The sequence below is a fragment of the Mercenaria mercenaria genome, chromosome 14 (genome assembly GCF_021730395.1).
Source record: "Mercenaria mercenaria strain notata chromosome 14, MADL_Memer_1, whole genome shotgun sequence".
Classification (NCBI taxonomy): Eukaryota; Metazoa; Mollusca; class Bivalvia; order Venerida; family Veneridae; genus Mercenaria; species Mercenaria mercenaria.
Window position 1 is genome coordinate 59030333 of NC_069374.1, and position 23774 is coordinate 59054106.

At 33.3% G+C, this 23774-nt stretch overlaps 1 protein-coding gene across 1 annotated transcript in view; it reads right to left on the minus strand.

Annotated features, from left to right (window-relative positions):
* Nucleotides 1-441, minus strand: part of LOC123527866 (exocyst complex component 8-like) — a 51595-nt gene extending 51154 nt beyond the window's left edge. The window contains exon 1 of the mRNA XM_053522655.1: nt 292-441. Within this exon, the coding sequence (XP_053378630.1) occupies nt 292-349 (58 nt within the window). The 5' untranslated portion in view covers nt 350-441. The remainder of the gene's footprint in view (nt 1-291) is intronic.
* Nucleotides 442-23774: the final 23333 nt, after the last annotated feature.

Genomic DNA, 23774 nt, shown 5'->3' on the forward strand with positions numbered 1-23774 from the left:
TTTTAAAAGGTATTGGCTGAAGGTTGGCAGTGTCAGATTAGCTGACCCACAAGTGTCTGTGCCACTATGTATGAAAAGACAAGCATAGAATTTCTGTATAATATTAACGTAAAATACTAATTTACGCACTGTAACATGCAATTTTTAAAACAAACCAGTTAGTACTAAAGTTTAAATATAATTTATCCGACGGCAGTTCGTCCGAAATTCAGATTACTAAACTTTAACTTTGAGATATTAACGAGAATACATTAGTTAAATACTGTCACTAACGTCAGATATTTTACTCACAATGTTCGGAATCAAATCCAGGTGTAGACAAATCCTGTGCCAGTCGGCCGTCTGCCATCTTTCGTAAATATTTGCAGAAAATTCTTGATTGAATTGAAAAATAAATCCAACTTCCGGGTTTGGGATTATTCAGTCGAAACTATTTTAGAGTCTTCACCGAATAAAACTCCAGAAAGAAGTAATGTAGTCCTAGGTGCAAAAACAAACACAACGGAAAACGCACGGAAAACAAAATATATATTTGGCCTTTTCAATGCTATTTGAAATTACCAGAAAGCTACAGAACTTATTCTAACTTTAATCAATTTAAATCTCTTATGTCTTGTTGGAATGGTCAAAACTGTACAGTAGATGTATTGCCTGTAACTCCTCGTCAAACTAAATTGATATTTTTCTCTTTTTCTAATTTAATCACAGCACAGATGCGTATTCCTAAATAATATTAATTATTTATTATATAAGTTGTTCTGTGCCTTAGTATTCCTTATTTTGCAGTTTGCTTCTCCTTTTGTTTGTCTCATTTGCATATGATTTGTGTTTATTACTCTGTGCTTATTTTGTGCTTGCTTTTGTAATAGTTTCGCATATCATTTTGTGCTTTTTATTTTTTGTTTTGTGCTTGCTTTTGTAATAGTTTGTGCAACTTTACAGTCAGCAATTACACTGCTCATTTTTAGGCAATTATTGTTTTGTTTTATGCACGGTAACTTATTGCATGACCTCATAATATCCTTTCTGTTTTTATATGTGTCGCATTTTTTTATATGATTTCACTGATTGTTTTACTATGTTCCTAAATATTATATTTAATGTATTTGCTCTCTGTGAGACAGTTGCTGATCGTTTCCTTTCAAATCTGATTTGAGGGGATAATTGATGTCTTAAAACCATTTTTCTTTTCCGTCGCACTTTTGTGCTTGTTTTGCTAATTCAGTTTTCTATTTACATGAAATTCTTATAGAAGTTTTTAAACCTATGGCTAGGATCAGCAGCTTTTCCACAGCTTTAGATGTGCTTAATTTGTGTACTTTTAGGTGATATATATACTAATATTTTCTTTTACAGCTATTTATATCCTTGTTGACCCCACATATATTTGTTAATGGCCGTTTAAAAAGCTCATCAGAGCTTATGTTTCATATGTTTGTGTCTTGCCGACTTGAAATAAAACTTATTGTATTGTATTGTAGCAAAGTTGAAACGGCTACACTTCACACTAAAACCATACAAGTTAAAAGGTTATAAGATCATTTTTTTTCTACAGTTAAGAATTTTTTCATGAATACTCTGTGAGCTTGAAGAATAGTTTCTAAGAAAAATAAGGACAGAGAAAGCACATATCATCGCACTCGCTTTTATTTGATATGGATTTTCTTCACCCAGTGTTTACACATTTCTGAAATTAAAAAAAAAAAACTGAAAAAGGGGCACTTTATATAACAAATAATATTCTACACAAAGGTATAGGGATTTCAGGTCTTACAGGTTACTATGAATACAAGTTGATATCAGTAATATATAAGCATAAATGTCACTATCAAACTTCTTTCATTTTTTTCACATGTTGGCATAATCACCCCACCCACTTATTTTTCAATGGAAAAAATCGTATCTCTACATAAAAATTGACAAAATTTTAAACATATTTTGCCGCTTTAGATAATGACACACAAAATGTTTCAAAATGGAAGGAAAACTGTTTGGGTCACAATGCATCTAAGAGATACATTTAGAAAAAAAAAACAAACAGAAACTGGTGAATTTGATATTTTTAGTTAATTTTGTCTGAATTTATACTTCCTATATAGATAACATAGAGTGCTATGTTGAAAACTTTAATTTCAGTTTAGCTTAGAACCAAACCTGGTCTACTTAAATAGATTTTTGAAATTAATGACACCTACCCCTATGTACATCATAAATTTTAGTCAAATGCCAGCCAAAAATAAGGTTGAAAATTTTTCTTCGCAACAAGTTGAATCTGTTTCGTTAAATGACACATTATTAGCAATGTTTTAACTATTAAGCATTATTTTTTGGCATACATTTTGTTAGAAAGAAATATTGGAAGAAATATTTTTCAAAATGGCGGATATCCTGAAAAAAAAAAAAAAAATAAAAAACGCTCGTACATCCTTAAATTTCTTATCTTACCTAAATTTTCATAAAGGTAAATAGGTGTCTAATAGTTACTACATTATTGACATTTAGGTCTGCGCCACTGAATAAAAACAAATACGAGAAGAAAATCACAGACCAAAAATCTAAAAAGATAATGACTAATTATCATAAGATATCATCCATATTGGCACTTTAGCACATAACACTGCACATAAAAGCATACCTTCCCAGTAAACACCTGACGTCGTACCGACGTTGGTTAGACGTTGGATTTTGGTCGCGACGTCGGCGACCTGAATCCAACGTCTAACCAACGTCATATCCACGACGTCTAATAGACGTCAGACTTAGACGTCTAGAAGACGTTGGAATTAGGTTGGATAGAAAGTCTGATAAATGTTTTTAGTTATAAAACTAACTGGTATAATTTTGCTAGTATAGTTTAAAGATATTTACTTGTTTTCATAAAGGCCTGGCCCCGTGTTCACAAAACATTTTCAGTCTCAGCTGAGTTTGATAATGAAACTTTATTTGTCATTTGTATTTAAATAGCATGTTTAAAACTAAATTTTAAGTTTATAACTATTTTCAAATGACTTTTCAGTATTGATGGTCAGTTTCATTTGGAATTAAGTGTTGAAGTTATAGTAAAATTGATATTAAAATTTCAAACTCAAACTCAGCTGAGACCGAAAAATGTTTTGTGAACACGGGGCCTGGACATGCGCTTATTAATAATAGTTCATTCTCACAACAAACATTATATTAATTATGTTACAATATCGCATGGGATTGTCTATTTTCGGAGACGGATTTTTTCACGAACTTTAAACTGTTCAAGATAAAAATGCATTCTATACACATGTATAAATTATTCTAAATTCACATAGATCTTCTCTTCTACACATGTTGTCTATTAGTCACACATTCGCGAGATAAGCCTGCATCGGTTTACACAGTCTTCCTGTAATTTGATATTTATATTGGGATAAGATAGAGCAAGTTTATAAATACTTTACACAAAGGGAAGGATCCGCAACGTGAGTAACAGATTTTTAAAAATTATACTTATTTTAAAAGTTATACTGATTTATATTCCGTATTTTTTTTTAAAAATTGACTTATTTTTGTTTGTTACTTTAAAAAGCAATTGCATTTAATTACATTTTACGAAGTTATAGAATATTTTTTTTTCATAGAATTTAAAATATTACATATTTGTTTGGCACGTATTAATTATGCTCTTAGTAATAGCACTAGTATATTTGTATATGTTAAATAATGGAACTGTCAAATTTTATACATTCCAGGTGGAAATGTTGGCGGAGTTGAAGAATTATACAAAAATGACGAAACTTGAAAGTTTCAATTACTGTATTACTTTTTGGACTTATTATATTAGACTTACGTCGCCATAATATGAAATAAAGATGATAAAATACATGTGTTGATTACTTGTTTGATTGTAAATTACGTTGAAAATTTGGTCAGATTTTGGTTGAAAAGTGGTTAGATTTAGGTTGGAAAATGGTCGGATTGCGACGTCTAGCCAACGTCAGGATCCGACGTCTAAACGGTTTGCAAATCCAACCAAAATCCAACGTTAATCCGACGTCGGGGTCCGACGTCTATACGACGTCTAACCGACGTCAAATGCCTACTGGGTTTAATAACTTTTGGTCATGTGTTTTGAGAATGCCAGGGACCTATGGATAACCCATTTAAAAGCTTATTTCCAATGGGATGCATAATAACAAAAATAAAAATGAAGAAAAGAGAGAACGAAAAAACAGAGAAGAGAAGAAAAAGAAAGAAGAGAAAGAAGAATGAGAGATAGAAGAGAAGAGGTAAATTTTATTTACCGCCACTTCTTGCAACAATGAATATATATTTGGTAGGGCTTTTAAATGACTATATCTTAAGAACAGTTAAACCAATTATACCTTACCTTCAGTAATTTACTGGCATCCATTTACAGCTTGGCCGACTAAGGCAATCGGTGTTAAGTGCCTTGCCCAAAGATACACCACAACGAGAGTAACCAGGACTCGAACCTCTTAGGAAAGCCTCTAAATCGTCTCCACAATTGCGTTTACAACATATAATTTTCTAGCACTTGATGAAAAATGTATCAGTCAATAGGGGAACGGGATCATTCTACAAAGATGAATTAAGTCATTAAAATACTATTGAATATTAGATAAAGTTGAGGCATGTATGCGGAATTGATTTGATAAAATATGACCTCAAATTCAATAATGAGTTTTTGAAATGTAATTGTTATCTCCGGAACATAATTATTAAAATGTCCAGAACAGACTCCTGATTTGATTTCAGTAATAAACTACAAAGCCAAGGAAAATAATCAACAGTGTAAAACAGCATAAAAAACGTCATAGAATTTATTGTTTTATTCAGTAATTATGCAACCACGGTTCTCGTCCCTGTAAGGTATTATGTCTCCAACCTGTGGTAGGAGATAACATACTGATATAGCTCTGTCTGTCGTCAACATTTGTCCACGCAAATCCTCTGACGCCTTCAGGCGCATTGCATATTGTCGGCATATTCAGATTTGCAATGGAGTTATGGCCTTTGGTTCGTCAAATCTTATGTTGTTTTGGCGACTTCTCTTATATTATTGGGCAGATTTCCAGCTTACATTACACGTGTGATAAGTGCCAAACCTAATTGTTCCGGTTCAGTAATTTTCAGTGGATGGCCCTTGATTTGTCGGAATTTACCTTGTCCGCGTAACTACATTGTACTTCTATACCACCCAGTATGTACTTATATAGTCTTAAATAGCTGTGTTTCTTAATTGTTATCTCCGCACTATAATTTGAAATGATTTCTAAGAGAGAGCATTTTACTTAACTGAAAATAATACACCATTCCTTTGAAATAAAATTATCATATATTACTGTTACAAAAAATTGTACAGTGGCACTCTATTTTAAACAAACACGGACTAAGATCCACCAGGAGAAGCCATGTTCCCACAGCCAAGTTCATTCAAATAATGTATAAATTTACAGATGTATTTGTAATAAAAATCAGTGCAAATATAAAGTATTATAGAAAACGTAGACGAAAAACTACTAGAGGATCATAGTTGGGAACCGTTTTGGAACGACCAGTTGCAAGAAAACACACATAGGGACCAATTAATAATGCACATCAAATCTCCTTCTTAACCTTTACCCTGATTGCTAAGGTAAAGAAGGTACATAGCTCCAAACTGCGATAGGGAAGGTCGAAAACACGAGACTAAAATGATGAAAGCGCAATATAACTTGGGAGCAACTTTATGACACGCTAGCCTTAATGGTTAGTCACTCTGCAGGGCTTATGTAGATTTTTTCGTAAAATTATTGATTTTCACTTGCGCAACAGTAAGGCGAAGCGACGATGATGGTGATATTTTTTGGGCGAGGTGAGAGGGTGTGTTTAACATCGCACCAACACAATTAAAGGTCAAGTGACGACTTTCCGGCTTTGATGGTGGAGGAAGACCCCAGGCGCCCCTCCGTACATAATTTCAACAGGAGCGGGCACCTTGGCAGAGCCACCGACCTTCAGTAAGTCAGCTGGATGGCTTCCTCACAAGAAGAATCAACGCCCCGAGTGAGGCTCGAACTCACATTGGTGAGGGGCAAGTGATTCGAAGTCGGTGACATTAACCACTCGGCCCTGAAGGCCCCTATGATGATGATGAAATTCTCATCAAGGATAATGATGGTCGAAACTGTCATTGCGAAAGTCGAAATACAATAGTGACAAGGAGCGAAAGTGGACACTACGATAGAGATATAGTAAAAGTCAAAACCACATAAGATGAAATTACGTCGGTCCAAATATATAAAGTATATAAGAGAGTCAGTGGCGCAGTGGTTAGTAGGCTGGGCTACAACGCCAGCGGTTCGGGTTCGATTCTCGGTCGCGGCTGATATCCCGACTAGTGTTCAATGCTGGGTGATATGCTTAAATTGGTACTGTTTCCAGCAGTATCGGCCTAGACTGGATAATGTGGAGGTAAATATGACACCTGCCGTGCGCTCGGCTGGATGTGTAAAATAGGTTTCTTTGTCCATTGTTGGTATTTACCTTTCACTTTTTAGTCCCTTCAACTGTGAACTTGTAAAACTTTCCGCAAGATATTTTGCGAAAAGCTCTACCGGGAAATTTACAACTTTGATAAAACGTCGGAGTATATGAAACAGGGGTGATGAATTCCTATGTCTGACTTGTCCGACTCGGGACTTTTTTACGGCGGACAAGTGAGTTTTTTCATTCCGTTTGTCCACGGACAAGCACGAATATTCTGGTTTGAAATGAAAAAAAGAAAGAAAAATTTAGAAACGCTGAACAGTGCTTCAAGTTTACTGTGTTTATGAAAGAATTTGAGGTACGAAACGGATGTTTCACCCGCCGAGGGCCTCTCGATTTCTCGAGTTTAGGGAAAACTATACTGCTTCTAAATTTAGCAGCTCTTTCTCTGCATTGTGATTGGTTCCCTGTCACGATCTCGCGTGATTTTTGCACACGGTAACTCGGCGAATAGAAACCGGAAACGTAAACAATTATCGCAATGTTTTGGACAAATTCGTTGTTACAACTTTGTTTAACAAATTTTGTTACATCAGCGACCTGTCCCAACACACTAGAACCGTCCTACATAGAGTCGTCCACATAGAGTCGTCCTGGCTAACCCATTTATTCATACTGATTACTCCTTTATAATTCAAGATCTAAACATTGTATAAGCTAATCATCATTTTTGTTCACGGTTTTCTCTTTTAACCCGGTTTCCCATAGTCCGGCTGTGACTCCTATATTTTCATGGAAATGCTCTACAAGTAATTAGCATAATTTCAACCAAAATGCACAATTTCCAAATATTTTGGCCTGTAATCAAGGAAAATATTTTTGATTTATGAAGAAAGATAGTTTTCAAACACATCCACTACATACTAGTATTACACAAAGTGGGGCATGGTAAATATGGACCTGGGAATTCACCATACATTTTCAAGTAATCAGAAGCCATTTTAGTTGATTCCATCTGCAAAATAGAGAATATATTTGTTGCTCTATGAATAAAAGATTGATGAATATGATAAAATAAACATTTAGATATTGAAACATGTCTACCACTTTGGAGCCAATCCATTTCTTTGAAGAAGTGGTCTGTTTTGTATGCATAAAGAAGGGATATGTGTATAAAATAAACAACATAATACTTATTACACTTACTATCTATGTAAATGTCATATCTTTGTGTTTTATTTTTTCTTATAACAAATAAATAAATAACAATTTTAAGTCTTTTTATCAATGATGATACAAAATTAAAATTAGCATGCTTATTAACAACACAATCTGATATTCATCTTATATCAACTTTCAACTATCAACAGACTCTTTTAAACAGAAAGATGTACATTTATAGGGATTTTTCAAGAACTCTTAAAAGGGCAGAGTACTGTTAAAAATGGGACAGGGTGCATTCTGCGCATTGCACACCTTTGTCTAGAACAAACAAAAGGTATTCATTTCCATGGTTTTTGGTTACAAATGTCTCTTTTGTAAGTGTACAATACAATCTTTATGCAGAACCTAACATTTTATGATATTTCTGATAAAGAAAACTTGCAAGACAAAAATAATGACTGCAATCATAAATCAGACAGTATATATTTATTAATCATAAGCATGTTATATAAACAAACAGGAATAATGTTCTGTTTCTTTGTTTTTCATTTGAATTCATAGCAAGTTTCTTCTAGTGCAAATCTGAATACATTTTCATGATGTCATTATACTTTCATCATATTACTGAACATACCGTTATTACAACTACTCTCCGCGCTAATTGTCTACGCTAAAATTTAAGATTGCCGTTACATTCCGTTAAAAATCGGGTGTTTGTTTGTTGTTGATTTTTCCCTTATATAATTTTAATTTAATGTAAATTCAACATTATTTTGCTGAAAGAAATATAAAAATCATAGATATTACATGTACGATACTAAGTAATTAAATATTGAGTATCAACTCCAACCGAGATCAAACTGTGAACAACAAAACTGACACGAGGTGTCGATCATGCTGCAATTACAAAACACGGCGGAAATTGAAACAAAAGTTTGAAATGATTTTAAAATGTCGGATAATTATTGCAGTTACCCTAAATATTATCTGATTAAGTTAATCTCGTACAAAGAACTGGAAAAATTATCGGGAAAACAGCCATTTAAAACAAATGGGTCGCCGTTAATTGATCAATAAAATTGGTTTGGTCATCGACAATTGGATCAATTAAAATAAACATCAGCGGATACTTCAAACATTTCCATTGAAAACGTGCTTTCTTTAATAACTGATCGCATCCGTCTCCCCGGCTCCAGTTAACTCGCACACACATGTCACAACATTATGTAATAAACCCGCCCGCTTAGCTCAGTAGGGAGAGCGTTGGTCTACGGATCGCGGGGTCGAGAGTTCGATCCCCGGGCGGGGCGTATGTTCTCCGTGACGATTTGATAAAAGACATTGTGTCTGACATCATTCGTCCTCCACCTCTGGTAATTCATGTGGGGAAGTTGGCAGTTACTTGTGGAGAACAGGTTTGTACTGGTACAGAACCCAGGAACACTGGTTAGGTTAACTGCTCACCGCTACATGACTGAAATACTGTTGAAAAACGGCGTTAAACCCAAAACAAACAAACAAACACCTGTCAAGACATGCGTCATCTCATCAGCTGATTAATTGCTATCGGTTTTATCTACCTGGGAGAATATCCGAGAGGCGCGAAACGGGAACTACGCTTCCGGATCAAATGCACAATAACAACGTGGGGAAAAAATGAAAATATATGTGGAGCAATAATGTTTCGCCACTCGAGATTTTTTGAGCCACTTTAGTCAAAGTTTGAGCCAGTGGCTCCAAATGCGATAGGCCAACTGTTGCCATACTTCTATTACTTCATCTATACGGTTAAAATCTGACATTTGTACATGTAAATTAACTGTGTAATTGATTGCCTGCATATTCTATCAATATTTTGATTTTACTGTTGACCTACTCCCAAATTTGTCTATTTACATAGCAACTAGACAATAAACACCTTATAGTTAGCTTTAAAAACACATTTGTATTATGCTGTAAGCAAACTTGAAGTCTAAGTGGCTGAATAATAAACAAAAATTTCCTTTAATGGGGGCGATTTTATTGTTTCATTAAAATCGGTTAATTATTGAGAACCAAACATTTTTCTCTATCAAAATCAAGTAAATCCAAAACTTGTTGATTTCTTCTGATTGGCTTATATTCTTCAAAATTTATTTTGATTGGTTCTCTTTATACAATTTTGATAGGTCAGTTTAGTAAAGCATAATTTCCTTTATGTTAACTTTCTTCATTCTGTATTTTTCTTTGGTCAGATCACGTCGAAAAAATTTAGTTTTCTTATACAGAAATTATTTCGTCGAAATTGAATTTTATTTATTTAGTCAATCAAAGATAATGTAGAAAAATCGAAAGGATTTCGGAAATTTATTGGAATTCTCCAAATAACAAAAACATTTGTTTATTTGAAACATTTATTTTGGAAAAAATTCGAACATTTGTGAAAATGTCTGGTTCAGAAAGTAGGAAAACCAGTAGGTCAACTGTAAGACATGATTACAAACAGATGAGTGAGACTGGATTCGAAGTCGACACAGCAGAAAATCCTTCAGGTATCTCTAGTTGTATTCCACCAACAGAGGGCGCTCGACCAAGGTTGACAAGTGAGGATACATTACAGCTCCTAGAATGTGAGTATAAATCCCTTGTACAGGAGCAAGAACAACTCCAGAAGGAGGCACTCGTCGCTAAGATGAGAAAAAAGGTGGATAGGAAGAAAAAAGAGGTAGCAGAACTAAGAGGTGAGAGTATTTTAGTTGACAACAAAGTTTCTTTACAAGATTTGAGAAAAGACAAAAAACTACGTTCAAAGGCAAAGAAAACTTTAAAAGAAACAGGATTATGTTCTGAATCCTCAATAAATTCGTCAGATATAGATAGTTCTGAGTCGGAAAATGACGATTCTGTAAATAAGAAAGACAAACATAAAAGTTTGAAAAAGACTGAAATTGAAGGTTCTGATTCAGAGTCGGACGAACCTTCAAGTACACAAAAGAAAAAGAAAAAATTAAAAAAGAAAAAATCTAAAAAACAAATAGTAAAGGAGTCAGAAAGTACTGACTCAAGTGATGATAGTAGTTCTACCAGCTCTTCTAATAGAAAACACAAGAAACATTCAAAAAAGAAATCTGGCATTTCTGCTAAGTCATCTGATAATGTTAAACACAGACAAAAATATCCGCAAGCATACTTGAGATTTGAGCATGTCAGTTCGAAAGTTAGTTATGATTCTTTAAACATGAATTTATTTGTAGCTGGGGAACTAGAGATTATAACAAATTCATCAACAAAAAAAGTAGAAAAAGAAGCACGTTTAGATCTATTGAAAAGGCTAATGTATCTCAGCGGATCATATGAGTTTTCTACAATAAAAGCTTTATACGCAGCCATTTTGCGTGAAATAGAATTAGGGCATAAAGTTTGGGGAGATAGTTTTCATTATGTCGAAACTAATATATTAGCAAGAGCAACTGTTAAAAAATTTTATACTCCTTCTTTCAAAAAATTTGGAAAATCTGTCAAGAATGATGAAAATGTAGAGGAAAAAGTTTGGTTCTGTCCATTATATCAAAAGAACAAATGTGGACATAAGTCAAGTGCTCATAAATTATGATGGTTGTAAAAGGAAAGCAAAGATGGGCCAGGCACATTTGTGGCACTTGTTGGTTACAGGACAATAAAAAACTTGAACATCCAGAATGTTCTAGTGCATGTCCCCATACCCAGAAGTGACTCCGATCGGGTTTTGCACAGTTATCGGAAGCCTGCAATTCAAAGGAACATTTGGTGAATCTTTTTCTGCCAAAATTTTCTTTAAGAAATATAGAAAACATAAAAGAAAATACAAGGGAAAATTCCAATATTTATTTCTGTCATCATTCAAGAAAGTGTAAAATTTGTAAAGTTACAAGTGCAAAAAATGATGTTGATTCTTTGAATAAAGTTCAATTACATGAAAAAGTGAAGAATTCTGGGTTACCAAATTTTTTGGGTTGTAAAATCATAGTAAATGAAAAGATAAATACTGAATTCTGGCAAAGAATGTTAGTTGGTTATAGAGACACTCTAGTCATAGATTTACTACAATATGGTTTTCCGTTAGAATTTAAAGGTAACGTTTCATCTTTCGAACAAATTGAATTATGGAAATATAAAAATCATAAAGGAGCGGAAAATTTTCCTTCAGACATCAATAATTATTTGGAAAAAGAAAAATCACGTCAGTGTGTTATTGGTCCTTTTAAAAGAAATCTTTTTAGTGATGAAATTAAAATTTCTCCGCTAAATTCTGTTCCCAAAAAAGATACTTCAGAAAGAAGAATTATTCTAGATCTCAGTTTTCCAAGAGGTAAATCAGTAAATGACTTTATTGACAAAGATATCTATTTAGGTGAACATACAGATTTAATTTTTCCAAGAGTGGATGATTTTATTCAATTAATAAAAAGCAAAGGTCAGCATTGTTTGATGTTTAAATTAGATTTACGTAAGGCATATAGGCAAATAAGTATATGTCCAGGAGATTACAATTTAGTTTCTTTTCGGTGGAAAAAACATATCTTTTGCGACACAGTTTTGTCTATGGGTTTGAGAAACGCAGCAGCCATTTGTCAAAGGGTGACAAATGCCATAGCATTCATGATGTGTAGAATAGGAATAGCAATTCTAAATTATTTAGACGATTTTGCTGGAGTAGAAACAAAAGAAAAAGCTTGGTTTGCATTTTACTCTTTAAGGTTAGTGTTGGAAAAAGCAGGATTAATGGAATCAAAAGATAAAGCATGTCCACCTTCAGAAATTATGGTATTTTTAGGTATTTTATTTAACTCAAATTCAATGACAATGGAAGTAACTTTGGAAAGACTTGAAGAAATTAAAAAATTAGTAGCATTTTGGTTAAAAAAGATAAAGCAACTATTCGGGAATTACAGTCTCTAATTGGCAAATTAAATTTTGTAGCAGCATGTGTAAGACCAGGACGTATTTTTATAAACAGACTTTTGAATTGGTTAAGGAGTATACATAGTGAACATCCTCATACAGAAAAAGTAATTCCAATGTATGTTAAAAAAGACCTGATTTGGTGGGATAGATTTTTGATTAGTTACAATGGTATATCAATTATGTTATATGATGATTGGTCAAAACCTGATGGTATTTTTTCAACAGACAGTTGTTTGACAGGTTGTGGGGGTTATTTTCAAGGAGCTTATTTTCATACAGAATTTCCCAAATTCATAATACAAAAAAACTTAGATATCGGTTTATTAGAGCTCTTCACAATTATTATTGCTCTTAGAATATGGGGTCAAGAATTTAGAGGAAAAAGAATTATAGTGTACTGTGATAATCAATCAGTATGTCAAGTTTTGAATACAGGCAGATCAAAATCGGAATCTTTTCAAGAAGGTTTAAGGGAAGTAAGTTACTTATCTGCAATGCATGAATGTGAAATCAAAACTTTACATTTGTCAAGTATGGAGAACAGGTTAGCAGACTCTCTTTCAAGATGGCATTTAGGGAAGCAGTATCAGAATGAATTTTATACTTGCACTGCCCATTTAGAAACTAGTGAATGTCTAATCTCAGATGAATTATTTAAATTTTTAAACGATTGGTAGTATGGTTAATATTTTTTGTTTCAGAACAACAGTTTAGAGAATTGAAGCAGGACTTAAGAACATCTAATTTGTCTGCTTATGCAGCCGGTTCTAGGAAAAACTTAAAAAGCCAATGGGAGTCGTTCATACTTTTTTGCTTGTATTTTCATTTGAAGTATCTTCCAGCAGAAACTTACACTTTACAATTATACGCTCAGTTTTTGAGTCGTTCTTTTAAATCAGTAGACAGTATTAGAAATTATTTAAGTGGTGTCAGAACTATGCATTTATTGTTAGGCTTTTCTTTAGATAATTGTAATCAGTTTTTGATTAATTTGTCTTTGAAAGGTTTAACTAGGTTAAAGCAACATTGTATAAAACAAGCTGAACCTATCACACCTGTCATTTTGAGCAGGATTCATTCTGTTTTAAACTTATCAACAAAAAATGATGTAGTCTTTTGGTGTCTGTTTTTCTTTGCCTTTTTCCTAGTAGCCAGAAAATCAAACTTAGTTCCTACCACAAAGGCAGATATAGTTTCTGGACATTTCCTGTTAAGAAGTGATGTCAGTAAACTTGGAGAAAATTTATGTGTTAGTATGCGTTGGACAAAGTTTGGTGAAAGAGTTTTACAATCACCTCTACTACGCTTGCCTTCCTCCTGTTTATGTCCAGTCACAGCCTATTAGAAAATGATTGATCTCATTCCAACTACTTCTGATGATCAACCATTATTTTGTCTAAGCAATAAGAAAGCTGTTACTTATTTAATGTTTCAAAATAGGTTACGGTCCATTCTTTCAAGTTTGGGTTATGATGCGTCATTATTTTCTTCCCATTCTTTTCGTCGCGGCTTTGCCACATTCGCATTTAGATCTAATGTTGCGGCAGATGAAATACAAATTTTAGGTGATTGGCACTCTGATGTATATAAAAAATACATCTCACTTTCTGTACAAGATAAACTAGATATTTTTAAGTCAGTCAGTGATCAATTACAATTTTAATGTAGCATTTACTTGCATAGAATTTGGTACCTTTCATAGAAATTTCCTCTTCAATATACAGTAGGATTTATCTATTTATTTTTCCCTTTTTCTTTTCTTCTTCAGTTTCTCGTATCAATCAACTTAGAAACCCTGCCTTGAAGAGATGCTTAATTCTTTCGGATTCCATAGCCAAACATGTTTCTGACATTAGAGAGACTGATATCCGCTCTTTTCCTGGAATAACCATTTCTCAGTTGACATCTAAAATCATGAAAGGCTCTATCAATCTGAATTACGAGAATATTCTCATTCATGTTGGAACAAACGACGTTAACAACTACACTTCTGGAGAAATTTCTTCATTGTATTCAAACCTTATTACAGCCGTTAAAACATTCGCAGATAGTTCTGTCACCATTTATTTGTCAGCTATTTTACCTAGACCTGTTGATTTTTCTGATACAGGAGCTAAGGTTAAAACCATTAATTTATCTTTAGAAGCTATGTGTATTGAAAGGAAGATTAAGTTCTTAAAGACTTTTCGACCTTTTTTGAAAGCAAATTTACCTCGCAGAGAATTGTTTGCAGTTAAGGATGGGGGTCTTCATCTAAATTTAGAGGGTACAAGACGGTTAAGACAGTTTTTTATTAATACGGTAGCACACATGTAAAAAACATTGTTGAATAGGAAGCATTTAATCATACAGTAAAGTTTTCTTTAGCCAATTTATTACAATTTTCATTTTGAAAAGATAATTATATTTAATAACAAATATAGGGTTTCAGTCACCACACTGATATATAACATTTTCATGAATATTCTTGTCAAAATTGTGATCTTTACTGTTTATAGTATTTATAACATCTAAGTGGTTACCTTGGATTCAAGGGTTTTTTCCCTTTAGTTAGTGTTAACTTGTTAGCTTCACTTTGAATATATGATATCAAAGGAAGTACTGGGATCTCAAAGTAGTATGTTATACTTTGGATTCAAGGGTTTTCTCTAGAGGAAATGGTATGTGACGTTTCCCGAGAAAAAGGACAGAGTCAGAATATGAACGTATTGTGATGAAATAAGTGAGATTTGTGACATCTTTATGATGTGTATATATATGTTTTAGGATTTCAATCTGATAAAACTTTTATCAGAAGAAGGTATATAGCTACAAAGTACTATACTTTGTGGTATATACACAATTCTAGAGAAAATGGTATACAACATTTTCCTAGTAAGCAATAATAATACACTAGTGTGTTTTGTTGACTTTGTTGTATGCTCTTTTTATGATTTCACTGCGATGTAAAACATATCGGAGGAAATTATACATATCTACAAGGTAATAACTAATACTTTGGGATATTACAGTGCTAGAGAAAAGAATATATTACATTTTCCTAGTACTTATAGTAAATAGCGACACTGATAATGTTGTTATATTCTAGTGTTAATCATTGGTATATTATTCATCATCTTGCGCAATGTATTGATTTCACTCTGATGAAAAATTTATCAGAGGGACTAGTGTATATACAAAGTGATAACTTACACTTTGAGATATATAGTGCTAGAGAAAATGGTATGTCACATTATCCTAGTACATAACTCAATAACCTGGGACTTTGCGAACTAAGATATAAGAAAAACAGTTATATATTATGTACTGTCATCAGTTCTAAGTGTTAAATGTATTGTGCATGTATAATTTGTGGGGATTTATTTGAAATTGCTCATGGTATACGTTATCCTGGGCCTGTGGGTTGGCGTTTAATTAAATATTGACATGATTACCCTACTCATTTATTTAAAAAATGGTTACTACCACTTCAGTTATACAGAATAGTGTTTGAAGTAATGATTAATATAATAGTATAAATATGTCTATGTCTTAAGTGGTTAATTTGTGATTTGTATTGTATTAATTAATATGTCGTGATCTAATCTGCACCTATTAAAATTCTTATATTCTATTCTGGTTTTTCGGCGACGCCGTCTAAATTCGTTTTCGTTACCTATGCCACGTGACTTCAGTTTGCGAATCAAACTACTTGATAACGCATTATAGATAATTTATCAAAGTGGAAGATTTATGCAACACTCTGCCTGATTGGACGAGAGTGTCAATTTCTTTCACTCTGTTGAATGTGCTACGCTGAGTGAAATGTAGACAAAGCGTTTATCCTAAACGACGCTGTTCATAGTTTTAAAGCTAACTTTGGCTCAGTATATTTAGCAAGAATATTGATATATCTCAAAATGATAAGTAAGTTTAATAAATATGATAAAACCTGTTTAAATACCAACATATATCAAATTAAAGAAAGAGCTAAATACAGTCTGCGTATCACATGAATAAGGGTGTGATGAGAGTCTTTTATGGTATGCAAATATTGAACTCAGTTGAAATCTGTTTTATTATATATATGCTATATAATGACTGAATCTCATTTCACTGAAATGAAGGTACGCTGCATACAGTTTATCTATGTGATATGACTACGATCAAACTTTACTTATGAAACAGAAATATTGAAATAATTGCAATTGTATGTTTTGCTTGACCTTCACTTTTTTATAGGTGTGACGTCATTGTCCAAAGATTCATGAATAGCGAATATGCTATTTGTTAAAGCGGGATCAGTTGGCCTATTTTAGAAATAAATTAAAATAATAAATAAAAAAAAAATCCTTTAATTGATTTTTCTCATGTATTCTAATCAAACTTGATTTGTAGCATCTTTATTAGGCCCGCAGCCAACTTTGTTCAGCTGGGACATTTGACCCCTTTTAAGGGCTGCTAGAGCTAAAACTAGAAATGCCTTTATACAGCGTCTCATGAACAGCTTGGTGGATCTTTGTCATACTTGGTCTGGAGCATCATTATAAGGTCCTCTTCCAAATTTATTTATATAGGAACTTGGGCCCTATTAGGGACCACTATAGCTAAAAGTAGATATGCCTTTCTTCGCATTAACCACTAAAGTGTAATGGATTTTTATCAAACTCGATGTGTAACAATATCGTAAGGTCTCCTGCTATTTTGTTACAAATGGGGATAGGGACCAATTTAGCTAAAAATATAAACACGTTTAATGACCTCTTCTCATGAACTGCTTCATGAATCTTCATCAAACTACTGTTGTAATTATTCGTATAAGGATAAACGAAACAAAATTGCAACCCTACGAAACCTTTGCGAAAAAATTAAAAGAGAACCATTTAAATTGTGAAAGTGCGGTGTTTAGTTTTGCAATTTGAAAAATGTTAGATGAAAGACGAATGTAAGATGAAAAATTCATAAACTTCTTTCCTTATTACAATTCGCCGACTATCATTTTTAAAGATATTTCTTGTTATCTATATATCTTAAATAAGTAAACTGAAAAATAAGGGACCCTATAATTGGGGCGATTTTATTGTTTCATTAAAATCGGTTAATTATTGAGAACCAAACATTTTTCTCTATCAAAATCAAGTAAATCCAAAATTTGTTGATTTCTTCTGATTGGCTTATATTCTTCAAAATTTATTTTGATTGGTTCTCTTTATACAATTTTGATAGGTCAGTTTAGTAAAGCATAATTTCCTTTGTGTTAACTTTCTTCATTCTGTATTTTTCTTTGGTCAGATCACGTCGAAAAAATTTAGTTTTTCCCAACCACCCATAATAAAGATCCCTATAAACCGTGTTATATTGTTTATATGTCAGTTATATTTAAGTGAAATTTGTGTTTTATTACATATTACATGTTCAGATATTGGTATATTGTGGTATTTAATAGTTGATATTAATGTCAATATTTAATTATTAATGCTACATAGTGGGCGTTTAATTAAATATTGACATGATTACCCTACTCATTTATTTAAAAAATGGTTACTACCACTTCAGTTATACAGAATAGTGTTTGAAGTAATGATTAATATAATAGTATAAATATGTCTATGTCTTAAGTGGTTAATTTGTGATTTGTATTGTATTAATTAATATGTCGTGATCTAATCTGCACCTATTAAAATTCTTATATTCTATTCTGGTTTTTATCTATATATCTTAAATAAGTAAACTGAAAAATAAGGGACCCTATAATTTCCCAGTAACGTGTTACGTTACATGTCCATGTATTTCACTTTAAGACACATCACCCGGTCGATGCTTGTTGCAGCTGTGTCTCTGTACCGTTCCATTTTGATTTCTCAACAGCAGCATAGTTTGTGATATTTGTTGTGGTACTGTTTATATGTACATGTACCCGGAAACTTCGATACTACCTGAAAGTATAAAGAAAATATTATTATAGTTTTATAGCGACGAACTTCTTTTCTTTATTTTTTCTTAATTTCCATGCCTCTGCCTTTCTATATTGGACTAACAAATGATTGTGTAAACTGCTGGCATCCTCTATCATTTCAAACAAAGAAATATTGATATTGGTGTTTCAATATTTTGATTTCAGTAAGCAGTTTTCATCCCTTGTAATGACAGTCAGAAAAGAACTATGTAATCACTTTGTATGGGCACAACAAGACAATGAAAGAAGAGAATCTCATACAGATTTGGGCACAACAAACGCAACCAGAGTCACACAGGCAAAGCAGGTCAGCCAACTAGAAATTAAAATTGTAGTGATAAACTTCTGCAACGGAAATCGCCAATTACCCATTAATAAAATACATTATTTTATATATTGTATCAATAAAAAACGATGCTAAATGACAAACAAAAAGACAATATGTATTTGAATTACGTTCTATACTTATTAAATGGAATTAGCTAAACGTGTCAAATGATACAAACAATTAAACACATATATATGTATAAAGGACATAAACCACGGTTGAGTTTCATGCTCTTTTATTTGGCCGCGGACGAATTATGTCTCTAAGTTGTCAGATATCTGCAAAACAGCATTTCTATCTGTATTTTATAGGATCTAATTCCAAATTAAACCAAGTAATCAATTATGTACCATGTGTCATTGAAAGGGAGAATTGCAACAAATATCTACTAAATCTGCAGAAATTAAATTCTTGTGGTATATTGGACCGAGACATAACAATTGCCTTTGATTAATTCGACAAAATCCGAAAGACGTCTTGGATTTTATGTAATTATAAAGGAAGTCACAGCTGTATACAACTGTTGCATTCGCTATTACTTACACTGAAACAAAGTTAAAAACAAATCTACAGGCGCACAGTATAAAGAGTTCAACAAAATCCTTCAAGCAAGTTCTTTTTTTTAACATATGGGGATGATTGTAACCATAGAAATATTCTTATATAATAAGCAGTTCTAATTTTACAGTAGACATCTTCTTACACAATAAATGGTTTAATTGTACAGCAGGTATACGGAGTCAAGCACACATGGGGGCAATGTTGGACCCATATGGACTCCCAGTTGGGACCTATATAGGCTACATATATGGGACCCGGATGTGTTTTGCAAGCCATTTTGCAGATTTATCATGGTATCCTATAAACAATTAAGAAATAATGTCCTGAGAATTTTTGTAACGTAATGTGGTATTAAAGAATTGCAGAGTAATATTGCAGAGTGATAAACAGTTACATGTACTCAGGTTCCATTCGTACTTTAAAGATGTCAAGTCAGGGCAAAGGTGAGTCGAAAACATGCTAAATAAGGAAGGCAGCAACGACGAAGAAATTATCGGCGTGTGTAGGCAGATGCAGGTATTCTTATAGTATTCTAGGCGAAAATGGCTTTATGTCTTGGGTAACGCAAGATGTAACTATCAAAATCAACATGTCATCTACGGGAATACTTATATACTCGGTGTAAATGCTTCGTCCTGAGTAACCTTAAAATATTCTTTTCCTTTTTATAAGATAATGATAGAATAGTGGACTTATTATATAGTTTAAAAGCATTGCACTAACATGCCATTATACATGGGTAATCAAGTCGCATAATAATATTCTTTGAACATAACAATTGCCATTGAAACGTAATTAACTACTGGATTTCTTTGCAGAAATGTACATGAAAAACATAGTTTTATACGATTTTTTCATGGTAATACAGTGCAGCACACCTTTAGGAGACACAAATTTTGACTGTTATGTAGAGGTTGTTGCTCTGAAGAGGTACATTTTATAGTATATTTCAGCTTAGGAAAAGTTTGATGATGTTTTTATAGAGAGGTTTTTGCTTAATAGAAGGCCACTCTGGAGAGGTTGTACACTACTATATTAGATCCAAATTTTGTATCGGAGAAGATGGACAATTACTTCATTTAGTTTATGTAAAACATAAAATAAGAAAGGTTATGTGTATTAACAGTACTATGCAGTAGGTTAAAAACTGTATATACGTATAGATACAAACAGTATAACTGTGTAATTTTAAGTTTAATTTTTATATTTAGTTAAAGTTAAACACATTGATGTGGGTTTTATACATTTAAAGTAAATATGTAAAGAAAGTATTTAGTATTTTAGTCAAATATTGCCAATGGAGAACTTTAAGAGATACAGCCAACCAATGTATAATCAGATATCCTTAGGATGACGGACACATTTTTATAAAATCTCGCCAGGCATACGTATGTTTTTGACAACACAGAAAGTGACGTCAGACGACTTTCAGCTTTTCCCGAAAGTAAAGAAAATGATGGTAAACATGGGCTTTAGCTATGATTCACTGACATTTCGTATTTTACTTGATTGGACAAACATTTTCAATGGACATCTATATATGCAGGAATACGTGAGATCGCTCTCTTTGCGATTTACATCCGTGCTACAGATTCCTTTATCTTACATGCTTTAAGCGATTGGTTTATCGCATGCACACAACCAAAAACATGAGTACTTGTAAAAGGTGAGAGGAAACACTTGTATTAGAAAAAGAGAACTCTACCTGTTTTATTTGAAAGTTATTGTATTAGACAATATGAGATTACCTTTATAAGTTGAAGACAAGAGTACTCGTTTTGGGTAGTATGGACATAAAACTCTGTAAGGTGAGGAAAGGAATAATTGCCTTACGTAAGATGGAGATTAGCTTATAGATAAGGCGAGGAAAGAAATACTTGCGTTAGGCTAGATGGAGATTACTTCTACCTTATGGAGAAGATGGGGAAATGAATATTGTTTGGTAATAGGCAAGATGGAGGGTACCTAATAGGCAAGGTGAGGAAAGGAATACTTGTAATAGGCAAGATGGAGATTACCTGATAGGTAAGGTGAGGAAAGGAATACTTGTATTAGGCAAGATGGAGATTACCTGATAGGTAACGCGAGGAAAGGAATACTTGTATTAGGCAAGATGGAGATTACCTGATAGGTAAGGTGAGAAAAGGACTACTGTCTTGTAATAGACAAGATGGAGATTACCTGATAGGTAAGGTGAGGAAAGGAATACTTGTAATAGGCAAGATGGAGGTTAGTTGATAGGTAAGGTGAGGAAAGGAATACTGTCTTGTAACAGGCAAGATGGAGATTACCTGATAGGTAAATTGAGGGAAGGAATACTTGTAATAGGCAAGATGGAGATTACCTGATAGACAAGGTGAGGAAAGGAATACTTGTAATAGACAAGATGGAGATTACCTGATAGGTAAGGTGAGGAAAGAAATACTTGTAATAGGCAAGATGGAGATTACCTGATAGGCAAGGTAAGGAAATGAATACTTGTAATAGGCAAGATGGAGATTACCTGATAGGTAAGGCCAATAGGCAAGATGGAGATTACCTGACAGGTAAGGTGAGGAAAGTAATACTTGTATTAGGCAAGATGGAGATTACCTGACAGGTAAGGTGAGGAAAGGAATACTTGTATTAGGCAAGTTGGAGATTACCTGATAGGTAAGGTGAGGAAAGGAATACTTGTAATAGGCAAGATGGAGATTACCTGATAAGTAAGGTGAGGAAAGGAATACTTGTAATAGGCAAGATTGAGATTACCTGATAGGTAAGGTGAGGAAAGGAATACTTGTAATAGGCAAGATGGAGATTACCTGATAGGTAAGGCGAGGAAAGGAATACTTGTATTAGGCAAGATGGAGATTACCTGATAGGTAAGGTGAGGAAAGGAATACTTGTAATAGGCAAGATGAAGATAACCTGATAAGTAAGATGAAGAAAGGAATACTTGTAATAGGCAAGATGGAGATTGCCTGATAGGTAAGGTAAGGAAAGGAATATTTGTATTAGGCAAAACAACGATTTGCTCTCTATGCCAATAGTGAAATAGTAGTTGTATTAAGCTAAACAAAGATACATATATAGGGAAAGAGGAAGCTTACTTGTATTATATGAAAGGGAATTTCTTGTTTTTTGACGATTAACACTGCGACGAGTTTCTTTATAAACATATAGCTAATTTCTTCTCCAAAGTTTTCATTACCCAATAGAGGCATATATCATAGACGGTAACTGACAGAGGAATAAATTAAGGAAATCACAATCTGACATATTTCTGATAAATGCTGAGATCAATTCCCCATCTTGAAAATGACAATTTCCAGAAAGTGCGCATTTGTTACCAATACCATTAGAAAGGCAAACCTCTAAGGATTTTACAGTGATCGTTTTTTAAGAATTGTATATTTCTCTATAATTCTAATAAACAGCAATTCCGTACTCACATACAAGCCAGTGCGAATTATTCTTTCGAAGACACTGCATGTTTTGTAAGTTTTACAAATAATACATGTGTACTTGCATAAAGGTGGAACGTTTTCGATGTCATATATTTCGAATTGATGCGCTTTCTTAAAAAATAATAAAACAAGCGAAAAATAAGAGACATTGTCTCTGGAAAGCGTGCATAGTGACGCGATTGTAGAATATTCATTGTTCCAGCAAACATCGTTAGTGGACGATTGAGTTTGTTTTTCCGACGATCAACGTTCATGAACAACTGAATTCGTTGTTCCAGCAAAGAACGTCAGTGGGCGATTGAGTCCGTTGTTTAAACAATCAACGTTAGAGGACAGATTGAGTTTTTTGTTCCAACAATCAAAGTTCATGAGCGATTGTATTTGTTGTTCCTACAGACAACGTTAATGGACGATTCAGTACGTTCTTCCAGCAAAAAGACGTTAGTGGTCGACTGAGTCCGTTGTTTCAACAACCAACGTTGGTGGGCGTGTGAGTTCGTTGTTAAAACAAATATATTATCATGGTTAGTGTGAGATGGGGTTCGTTTTTATTCCCAGAGAAACACCGTTAGTGGACTATTTAGCCCGTTGCTCCGACAAACGCCGTCCACGACCGACTTCTCTGTTCCCATAATCATTGTTATTAGACAATTAATTTGTTGTTTCATCAATCACAGTTAATGCGTGATTGAGTTGTTTTACATGTATGTAACTGAAAATTATGCAAATTTTGAACCAGCCCAAGTAATGTAAATGAGACAGAAAACAAAACAGTAAATATTATAGAATTTTAGAATTTAACTAAAGTATGAAACAGGACTGTGTTTCAAATACGCATGCATGCTCGTATATTTCATTTCCACATAGGATCAAGCTGGAATTTATTTCTTGGATTTCATTTTTTATATAGAAGGGGAATTCAGATAGTTTTGATTCTGAAGCGCTTCCGTAG